Below are 10,488 nucleotides of genomic sequence, written 5' to 3'. Positions count from 1 at the left end.
TGCTCCCTGCAGCACAGCGCCCCCTAGTGCCAGCCTGGGGCATCGGGGCCAGCCCTCACTGCCAGGGAGAGCCCCCACCCTGCTCACATAGCACAGCGCCCCCTAGCGCTCCATTGGTGAATTGGGGCCAGGTTATTCTAGCAGGTGTTGGTCTGTGCAGTGATGTCCAGGCTGAATATCCTCTCTCTCTCCCCCCACCCCCCCCGGCGTCTCTGCCCCTCGCTCCAGTTTTCCTGCAGAACAAGGCCAAGCGGGAGAATTTCTGTCCCCGGAACCTGAAGCAGATGCACATGGTTATCGATAAAATCATGATGCACTCGCACCTGAAATACAAGGGTAAGCCTTCCCCGCTAGCTCCCCCCGCGCGGGGGTGGGGTGAACGGGGCCCCGGACACCTGGGTTCCAGGACGCAGAGCTAATGGCCCAGCTCCTGCTGGGGGATTTGGAATGGCTGGAGGCTTGGGTGTGATTCTCACCTCAAAAGTAACAGCACCCCGTAGTACTGTGCTGGGCTTTGGGGCCAGCCCTGACTGCCAGGGGAGAACCCCCCACCTTGCCCCCCGCAGCACAGCGCCCCCTAGTGCCACACTCTGTCTCTGTCTCTCAGGCACGCTCTCCATGCTGGAGTGTAACATCTTCCCTGGCCTGCCCTACGACTACCTGGACACGGAGGTGAATCTCTTCCTTCTGCCATTCGCGGACAGTGACGCCGACGACACTTTCCCCAGAGCAGGTAGGGAGCTGGGATCCCCCCCCCCGGAGTCGTCCTACTCTGCTGTCCCTCTGTGCTGCCCTAGGTGGCGCTGTGTGTATTCCTCCCCCTGGGCTGGGGAACAGGCATCTGCAGTCCTGGGGCGTGGCCTCTAGGGCGGCGCTGTCCTATGTCCCCGTGCGGTCCCTAGGACAGTGCCCTCCTCTGCCCCCTGCCGTCCTCGGGGCAGCCCTATTTTCATTCTCTCCCCCCTTGTGCTTGCAGCTCCTGGGGGTGGCCCCCTCTTCTCCCTGCTGCCCGGGTACAAGGGGCACCCCAGCTTCCAGTCGCTCATGGCCAAGCTACGCAGCCAGATCATGTCTATGGCGCGGCCCCAGCTCTCCCACACCATCCTGACGGAGAAGAACTGGTGAGGGGCCGGATACAGTTGAGGGAGCAGGGGATTATGGGTAGGCAGGTTGGGTAGGAGATTATGGGGCAAAGGATTATGGGTAAGAAAGTTTGGGGATGTACTGCAGGGAGTGGGGTGGGGGCTCTCCCTGGCAGTCAGTGCCAGCCCCGATGCCCCAGGGCGGCTCTAGGGGGCGCTGTGCTGCAGGGTGTGGGGTGGGGGCTCTCCCGTTGCAGGCAGGGCTGGCCCCAATGTCCTAGGGGGCGCTGTGCTGCTGGGGGTGTTGTGGGGTGGGGGCTCTCCCGTGGCAGGCAGGGCTGGCCCCGATATCCTAGGGGGCGCTGTGGTGCAGGGGGCGGGGTGGGGGCGCTCCCATGGCAGGCAGGGCTGGCCCCGGTGTCCTAGGGGGCGCTGTGCTGCTGGAGGCGGGGTGGGGGTTCTCCCCCGGCCATCGGCGCTGACCCACATGCTGTGCATCCCCTGGCAGGTTCCACTACGCGGCCCGGATCTGGGACGGGGTGAAGAAATCCTCGGCACTCTCGGAGTACAGCCGCCTGCTGGCCTGAGCGACTGCCGCCTACAGAGCCGCGGCGCTGGGGGGCCGCACCGGGGCCCCCACCCTCTGCCTCCTGGGGCACAAGGGGCCTGCTGGGCAGCCCAGGAGGTGCTGTTTGGTCGCTGGCTCCAGGCGGGGAGCGGGAGAGCCCGGGCAGGATGCCCCTCCTGGGCCACCATCCCACTCCCAGAGGGCACCCGGGGCAGAGCCGCCCTGACCACCCCGCCCCCGAGCCATCGGAGCTCTCCCAGCCAGACAGGGGTACTGGGGGGCGGGGAGTGTGCCCTCGCCACTCCCAGCCTGCCCGGGGCTGAGAATGCACCCTCTGCAATGCCACGGGGCACGATCGGGGCAGGGATGAACCATAGGGCAGGGCCATAGTCCTGAACCAGTGCCCCATGGAGCTGAGCCCTTCATCTCCTCTTCCCCCGCTTCCTTTCTTCCTCCCCCCCTTCATCTCTCCTCGCCCCCTTCCACCCTTCCCTCCCTCCTTCCCCCTTCATCTCTCCTCCTCTCCCCCTTCCTTCCCTCCTTCCTTCCTCCTCCTATTCTTCCCCCCCTCCTTCATCTCTCCTTCCTTCCATCCCTCCCCCATGTCTCATCCACACCAGCCTTAAGGAAGAATCTTTCCCCTCCCCCATTCACGCCCTCTTCTTTTCCTTTCCACCTGTCCCTGCCGCATGTGACGCTCTGACCCCATACTGGGGTCCCCCCACAATGGCCATAGGGTCTCCCCTCCATCCGTGAGGACCCTCCATGCTGTGCCCCCCCACCCCAACACACACACCACCCCTGCTAATAAAGTGGGCTTCAAGCTGGGCACTGACTTTGTGGTGGATTTTTTTTAACACCTGGAGAAATGGCTGCATTGGGGCAGAGCGCCTTGTGCGGACCCCTCCACCCCACCCCCAGATCCGACCAACATCCACCTGGTATCACACCCGCAAAGCACCAGACCAACGGGCCCGTCTGCCCGGTGTCGGGCACCTGCGACGTCTCAGACCAACGGGCCCATCTGCGCTGGTAGTGGGTTGAGTGGGGGCTCAGGTTAGGCCTTTGTGGAAAGATTGTGAAGTCAGCACTGTGTTCCCTCTCAAAGCCAGGGATGGAACCCAGGAGTCCTGGCTTCCAGCCCCCCTCCCTTCTCTAACCACTGGAGTCCTGGCTTCTCCCCTGCCCCCGCTGTAACCACTAGACCCCACTCCCCTCCCAGAGCCAGGGATGGAACACAGGAATCCTGGCTTCCAGCCCCCCTCCCTGCTCTAACTACTAGACCCCACTCCCCTCCCAGAGCCAGGGATAGAACCGGAGTCCTGACTCCCATTTTCTACCCCACCATCACAAATAAGTTTAAGTTTGTTTTTTAATCAACCACCCGCAAAACAATCCCACGTTTTGCTGAACCGTACCCTGATTGCACCAAAGCAAGGCTGATCCCAGACCAGGGGCGCTGAGCTCCCACAATCCTCCACTGGGAGCCGCAAGGCGCCCCCTGCAGGGCCCCAAAATAGCACCACAGCCCGTGGCCTCCCGTTACCCCCTGGTTTGCTTTCCCACTCCGCGGGGGGAGACCGCACAGCTGGCACGGACCAGGTGCCCCTGGGGACAAGTCTGGAGAGCCTGTGGAGGCCAGCGAGTCGCATGCTGCTCTGATACCCGCTGACTCCCCAGCCGGTGTCCATCGGCCCAACACCGATTAACTCTCGCTGAGGATCCGGCTCCGAAATCTCTCCCGCGTGGGGATTTCCGCCATGGCCAGTGGACTGAGCTCAGTGCCATGGTCAAGATCCCCCCTTGCACCGACCACGGGGCTCCCTGGTCCCTCTTCAAACATCTGTCTCAAAGGCCTTGATGAGGACATTGTGGGCGTCCCTGGCGACTTCGTCGAGGAAGCTGCGGAGCATGTAATAGGTGGTTCCGAAGGAGATCCCCCCGGCCGCCATGGACCCGAACACTGGCACCGTGCTGGCCAGGTACTCTATGAACATCAGCGCTCCCCCTCCGGCTTTGGTCAGCAACTTCAGCACCAGGTCCCTGGAGATCTCCTTGACCAGAGGCGACTTGATGGCCTCCTTGATGTCCTCCACGGGTTTGCCCACCTTCTCGGCCAGCTTGCAGAGCGACTCGTCGTCCAAGCCGAAGGTCTGGCGGTACTCGGAGAGGGTTTTGACCAGGATGGTCACGTCGCAGACCACCGAGAGCCCCGGGATGGGGACAGCGGCCACTCCGCAGGAGATGGCAGCCAGCTTCCAGATCTGCCTCTGCATGGCTTCCTTCTTCCTCTGCAGGATGCTCAGCGAAAGGTTGGGCAAAGCCAGGAGGAACGCGTGTCTCTTGTGGGCAGGCAGCTCCTTCTCCAAGGTCTCCTCCAGTGCCAGGAAGTCGTAGCTGCCCAGCTCCCAGCTGGAGAGGAGGAAGACAGTCGGGGAAGCCACCCCTTCGGCCAGGAGCCGCCGGCAGCAGTCGTCCCGGATCTGCGTCAGGACCCCCTGCTCGCTGTAGCTTGCCGGCCGCCGCCTTCTGGCCGCATCCAGGTCAGCGTCCACCTTGGAGCGCACGAAGTAGAAGCGCTTGCCCATCTTCTGGATCTCCCGGGCCAGCTGGGCGTGGTTGGCTCGGAAGCGCTCGGAGGCGATGAGGATGAAGAAATCATAGCGGGAGAAGCCCACCCGCTCTAGGTAGGCGTGGGACTGGAACTCGGAGGTGCCGATGCCCGGCAGGTCCCACATCGTCACGTTGGGATGCTTGGGGTGGGGGTACGGGGTCGGCTCCATGGTAGTCTCCACCACCCCCGTGGCGGCCGCTCCCTCGTCATCATCCTGCAGGCCGCGGATGGCGTTGACGAAGGAGGATTTGCCGGAGCCAGACTCCCCGGTCACGGCAATGTCCAGCTGGGCGTTCTCCAAGTCCTCCAGGCTCTCCAGGATCTTCGAGGCGGCTTCGTCCAGCCGTCCCCCTTCCAGGGCGTCTCTGATCTCCGCGATGTCCTCGTCGGTGATGATGTCATACTCCTCCGTGAAGTTGCTCTCCGGGGGCGTCTGATCAGCCATGGGGCTTGGGAGAGCGCTTGGGGGGGCAGAGAGATGCAGAAGTGGGGGTTAATGTAGGGAAACAGGACACGGGGGCTTTCCCCTCTTGAGGACGCCGGCTCCTATCCAGCCCCAGCACGAGGACTGGCTGGCTTGGGGGCAGGGAATGGGGCATTGGGGCCTTTCCTCTCTAGGGGCCGCTGGCCCCATTCCAGCCCAGAGCAGGGGCCTGGCTGGCCACTGCGGGGTGGGGGTGGGCAAAAGCCAGGAACCCAGGCCAGGGCACTGCTGGGCTGCGCTCTTCACCTGCCCCCACCCGCATCTTCGCCACACGTCTCCTGAACGTGGCCCCCCGTCCCTGTGGGTTTAAGCAGAAAGGGGGGAGGGTTCCCAGTTTGCACCCTCCGGCCAGTCTGGGTTGCTCGCTGTCCGGCCCCTTGGGGCACTGCCTGGGTCCCCCCGGGCACAGCCCTATTTGGGGTGGTGGAAGGATGGATGGGGGGGGTCCCCGCCCTGCTCTGATTCAGTCTGTCCCCATCTCTCAGTCTGCCCCCTGGCCCCCCCTCTGTCTGCCCCCCTGATTCCACCCCCGGCTCCCCCTCCCTCTGCTCCCCATTCCGACCCCTTTACCCCCTGCTTCCCCCATTCTTCTCCCTCTGCCCCCCGAGTCTACACCCGCGGCTCTCCCCCGTCTCCCCCCCTCCTTTCACTTCCCCCCCCCAGCCCCGTTTCCTTCCCCCTCTCTCCGGCTGCCCCACCGGCCCCGGCTCCTTCCCTCGCCCCGTCTCTGCTTCCTTCCCCGTCTGTCCGTCTCTGCCCCCCTTCCCCGTCTGTCTCTGCCCCCCGGCCCGGGGGTTACCTCCCGAGTGGGGCCAGATCTGTCCTTGTCCCACGCTGGGGGCGACCCGCCGGCTGGAGACTTTCACTTTCGTTTCCTCTGTGTGTGTGTGGGTGTGTGTGTGGGTGTGTGTGTCGTTGCTGCCCCCTGCTGGACGGAAGGAGCCCTGCTCTGTGTGTGTGTATGTGTGTGTGTGTGTGTGTGTGTGATTGCGCTCACCCACCCCTGCTGGAAGGAATTAACTCGGCTGTGTTTGTCCCTGTGCCCCTCCTAGAGCAAATCCCCACAACCTCCGCCCCCTGCCCTGTCTGAGCCCAGCCCGCCGCTCATTTACCAGCTGCCGGCGTGTTTAACCTTGTGCCACCGGGCAGCTCCCCCCGGGCAGGGACCCACACGGCCCATCTCCTCCTCCAGCAAGGCCAAGCCCAGCTCTGTTCGCTGCACACAGCTAGGGTGACCAGATGTCCCGAGTTTGGGGGCTTTTTCTTATATAGGCTATTACCCCCCACCCCCTGTCCTGATTTTTCACACTTGCTGTCTGGTCGCCCTACACACAGCAGATTTCATCCCCTCCCCGCTGGGCCCTGGTCACTTAACAATCCAGCCCGCGGCTTGCTCAGAAAAACCAGTGCAGCCGTGCGTGCGTGAGACCCCTCGTGCCACCCACTGGTGCTCAACACCGGGAGGTGCGGCACTGTTCATTCACAGTCACTGGACGCGGCGGGATTCACAGATCGACAGCGTTTTTAACCCAGAAAACCCACCTACGCTAGCAGGCTGCGTTCTCCGTCCCGTGGGAGCCTCCAACATAAGCTATAGCACTCGTCTTGCAAGGATTATTGCCTCTCCCCTCCCCCGAATTTCCTGCTACCGCGAATATTTAAAATAGATAAAAATGGGGCGGGGGGGGGAATGAGTCACACACATAATTTGGCACAACTGTGAACGTGTAAATGGCTACAAATAAAAAAACTTAAAAATACGGAGCGATATTATCCATCGAAATTGTATATAAACAAATCGAATTCTGCGGCGCCTGAATTGATCCTGTGTGTGGTGTTGGCCGTGTTGCGTGTTCCCTTATGTTCATTGTATCGCGTGACGCAGTGTGGTGGGGTGTGTGCCCCACCCAGGCCCCGAACGGCTTTGTGTGGGCCTGAGATGGCACCAGGCTGCACCGGCAGAGCCAGGGGCTGGAGCAGGCGGGTGAGTATAAAGAAGGGACGTGGGCAGTAGAAGGGAGCTGCGGGGAAGGAGTCTGCAGTCGCTCCCTGGGACTAGCAGGAGCCCACGGGGAAGGAGAAGCCCTGGGGCCTAGTCTGGCTGGAGGAGGCTGGCAAGCAGCCAGGGAGGGTAGACCAGCCACTGGGCTGGAGCAGGCCCAGAGAGAAGGGCTGGGTTTGGATGGCCAGGGGGCCCGCCTGTGGAGGAACAACCCAAGGGAGCTGAAGAGGCTTAGAAGGGCCAAGCATAGGGTGACCAGATGTCACAATTTTAGAGGGACAGTCCCGATTTTTGTGGATTTTTCTTATATAGGCATCTATTACCCCCACCCCCGTGCTGATTTTTCACACTTGCCCCCTAGCCAAGCGTGAGCGAGGCCGGGTTGGACGAGCCCAGGAAACGGCAGGCAGGAGCGGCTGGTGGGGGCAGGTTCCGGTGTAGCGGGAGGGCCCGGTTTCCCCAGTGAAGGGGGCCAGGGCCGTCGGAAAGCCCAGAGGCAAAGGGGAAGCACCTCAACGCCACGTGGCTACGGCAGGAGGACATTGGCGACAGCAGGGAATTTTTCCTGGCCACGTGCAGTGTGGTCCCTCCAGCATGACTGCCCCTCATACTCTATACTCACTGTTGTCAGATGTTCGGCTGCGTGCGTGTGTTCTCCCTGCGTGGGGTCCCCGTCCTGCTTTGATTCAGATCTCCCAGCTCTGCGCAGGCACCTGGCTCAGCAGCCCTCGAGCGAACCGCCCAATAAATCCAGACTCGGTTCGTAGCGAAGGCACTCGGTCAGGTTTATTATCAGCGAAGCACGGTGCTAAGGCCCTGGTAACACAGGTATGCCCCTTGCAATGAACTAGCTCAGTTAACGTCGGGACTTTCCATTATCTCCTAGGCCTGCCAAAGACTCTCCCTCTGTGTCTTTATTCACCCATACAAACAAGTTACGCATCACTCCTGACGTATTTGGGTGCCGCCTTCTGATGTATTTGGGTGCCACCCGTTACCTTGTACATGTTGGTTTGATCAAAACATCTCTATTCATCGCCCTGTCATCCTGACCTTATCTTTCGGCGGGGTCAGCGTGTTCCTTTGGGGGATGTGTTTGGTATCGAGGTGTTCGGGTATCACCTTTCTGGAATGTGCTTGCGTCTCTGTTCTTACGCCGGCACTACTTAGGAATGTGTGTTTCTGCAGGATTACCCCCATGAGCAGGGCCTGCCTCTTGCTCACAGCTTAACTTTGCTTTATATCAGCAACGTTTTCACTACTTTAGCCCAGGCCTCTGATACACGGGCTGATGTCTCAGGCTCTCTTCCTACGACATTCCCCCACTTTTTGTCTTTTTGCGGGGAGGATGTTCACCCATCGGCCCAGAAAAGCGCAATGCATGGACTGAAGATGACCAGTGGGCTAAACACTGTTATGTGGCCACCTTACTTAACCACCCGTACATTCATCCCCCATCTGTCCAGGCCCGCTGACGGGGGAGGAGGGGCAAAGGGGGCAATTGCCCAGGGGCCAGGGCAATTTATAAGGGCCCGGGGGCCGACGCTGCTGCTGCGGTAGCTTCGGCCACGGCTGGGAACCCCGGCTCAGGTCGGTGCTGAAGGAGCCGGAGGGAGCAGCGGGGGGCCTGGAGGGGGGACTGCTGGCAGGAAGGAAGAAACAGGAAAAACAACAAACAGAGACACAGGGGTGGAGCTCTGTAGCCTCCAGGGTGAGCTGGGAGCCCGGGCTGAGCAGCCGGTCCTTCCCCAGCTGGGCCTGTGCCAGGGACTGACTGTGTACCCAGCCCGGGGGGAATTTCTCCAGCTGGACCTGGGGCCAGCGCTGGGCGGGCAGGACAGAGGCGCTGCACAAAGGCCCCGGGAGCCGCAGGTCTCGCAGCCCCTGGGGATCTGCTCCTGGGCGGGGCCCGCACCTGGGAGGGGCCTGGACAGCGATGGAGCCACCCACTCCCTGCGGCACAGCACCCCCTAGCGCAAGGCTGGGGCTTTGGGGCCAGCTCTGACTGCCAAGGGGAGAGTGCCCCCGACTGAGCCCCTCAGCCTGAAATGTCCCAGATGTTTGCATGCCTATGCCCAGCTGCAGACCCTTGGGTTCTGGTTTATGGGTGTGCGGAGCCCACTGAGGTCCGTGGGAGCTGCCGCTTCTCAGCTCTGCCACAAACTAGCCCAGTGAACCATGGGTTAAATTCTCAGAGATGGAGGCATCCAACATCCGGACCATTTGGGGAAAGCCCAGCCTTGGACGCCCCTCCCAGGACTGCCAGGAGCCAGCTGGGTCATAGCCCCAGATAACAGCTCTCCTAACAAGTGGGGAACGTCTGGGAGTGTTTTAGACACACGTGAGACAGAGCATTGCATCTGTCCATACCCATGCACACACTCACTCACTCTATCTATCCCCAGACACCCCCTCTATCTATCTATCTATCTATCTATCTATCTATCTATCTATCTAGCCTCCATACACACCCATCTCTCTCTCTTTTCCTCCATTTCTCTATCCATCATTTCCCCTGTTTTGCTATTTCAGGTGCCTGGACAACTTTTCGGTGTGGATGGGGGGCGGAGGGGCGGGAGATTGGTTTTCTTTCTATCAAACGACAGCCCCTGAGTAGTGCTTTAATGAGCAGTTTTGCACCACAACTAAATTTGGCTACTTGACTGAAAGTGAATTAAATGAGTCTCTGTTCCAAATTCAGTGTTTTCCTTCTTTGTTAAGGCAATCCTGACATTTTTGGGGTTCCAGCCTCCAATCCCCGTGTCTGTCTGTCTGTCCAGTCCCGCTCTCTGGTATATGCAGGAACTCAGAGCTGCCTGCGGTTTATCTGGCAGGAAAGGGTGCGGTTGCAAATTTCACAGGGCTGCTTTTCTCTGCAGCTTTTGCTTTCCATTTGACTCCGAAGAGGGAAGCACCCAGGGCCCTGCATTGGGGGTGTCTCTTGTGCTTCGCGGGGAACGTCCTGCTCGCTCGGGTGGCCGGTAAGAGTTTCTGCCCAGGTAGGGGGTTAAATTGCCCCCTCCCAGTTCCCGGAGCTGCTGCCGATCGCTGACCGTGCTTGCATTAACAGCTGGGTATGTTTGCGAGCTCACAGCGCTCCTGAGGCCTGGTGGGGGCTGGGTTTCACTGGGCACTTTCCCAGGGCCCTACTCCTTAGCTGCGGGGAGATTAGCAAAGGGCACGTGGGCGCCTTGCTCCCAGGGGAAGTTTGAACCACACGGGGCAGGGGGAGGAGCGGAGAGGGTTGACTAGCCCATGAGCTCACCAGGGTGGGGTATGTCTGGGCTGCGTTCCGTGTGACAGGGCCCCAGTTCTGACTGGGGCTCAGGATATGGCAATCCGGAACTGATCAGTTATGATAATTAGGGACAATAGCCCTTCCAACCTCCCCGCCCCCACACACACGCACGCGCACACTTGGATTTGCAGTGGCATGGGATCCCCATTCACTTTCCCCCCAGGCACAGAGGCATTGGTGTTAACAGTGGGATCCCCTAGAACTTACCCTCATCAGCCCAGGTGTCTCTGCTGGGGTGGGGATGGCAGAGGCAGGCCTGCTTTGCTCCTCCCCTTCTGCCCCACACAGAGTCCCCTGCTGGGGTGGGGTGGGGTGGGAGTTAACACCCCAGTCAGATGCACAGAACAGCTACCCCCTCAAAGTGATGGGTTCAGGCTCTCTTCAGGTTCAGGCAGCAGCCCTGCATTAGCTCAAATGTACCTAAATGTAATCACATTTTT

The 10,488-nt window shown here is 60.9% G+C and overlaps 2 protein-coding genes across 2 annotated transcripts; one reads left to right on the top strand and one right to left on the bottom strand.

Moving 5' to 3' along the window:
* Positions 1 to 220: 220 nt before the first annotated feature.
* LOC112123633 (protein SMG9-like) lies at positions 221 to 2,141 on the top strand. The gene is made up of 4 exons (XM_026662373.2): positions 221 to 336; positions 608 to 733; positions 977 to 1,121; positions 1,591 to 2,141. Exons 1-4 carry the CDS (start codon positions 285 to 287, stop codon positions 1,667 to 1,669), a joined length of 402 nt encoding a protein of 133 aa, XP_026518158.1. The 5' UTR covers positions 221 to 284; the 3' UTR covers positions 1,670 to 2,141.
* An 863-nt stretch (positions 2,142 to 3,004) lies between these two features.
* Positions 3,005 to 5,619, bottom strand: LOC112123827 (interferon-inducible GTPase 5-like). The gene is made up of 2 exons (XM_026662372.1): positions 5,548 to 5,619; positions 3,005 to 4,725 (listed from the first exon to the last, which is right to left on the bottom strand). The coding sequence occupies exon 2, from the start codon at positions 4,707 to 4,709 to the stop codon at positions 3,486 to 3,488; it is 1,224 nt and encodes a 407-aa protein (XP_026518157.1). The 5' UTR covers positions 4,710 to 4,725; positions 5,548 to 5,619; the 3' UTR covers positions 3,005 to 3,485.
* Positions 5,620 to 10,488: the final 4,869 nt, after the last annotated feature.

This window comes from Terrapene carolina, unplaced genomic scaffold (genome assembly GCF_002925995.2).
Source record: "Terrapene carolina triunguis isolate 2854851 unplaced genomic scaffold, T_m_triunguis-2.0 Scaffold26603, whole genome shotgun sequence".
NCBI lineage: Eukaryota > Metazoa > Chordata > Testudines > Emydidae > Terrapene > Terrapene triunguis.
Note: the sequence above shows the minus strand (reverse complement) of the source record. Positions and strands in the feature narration are given on the sequence as shown.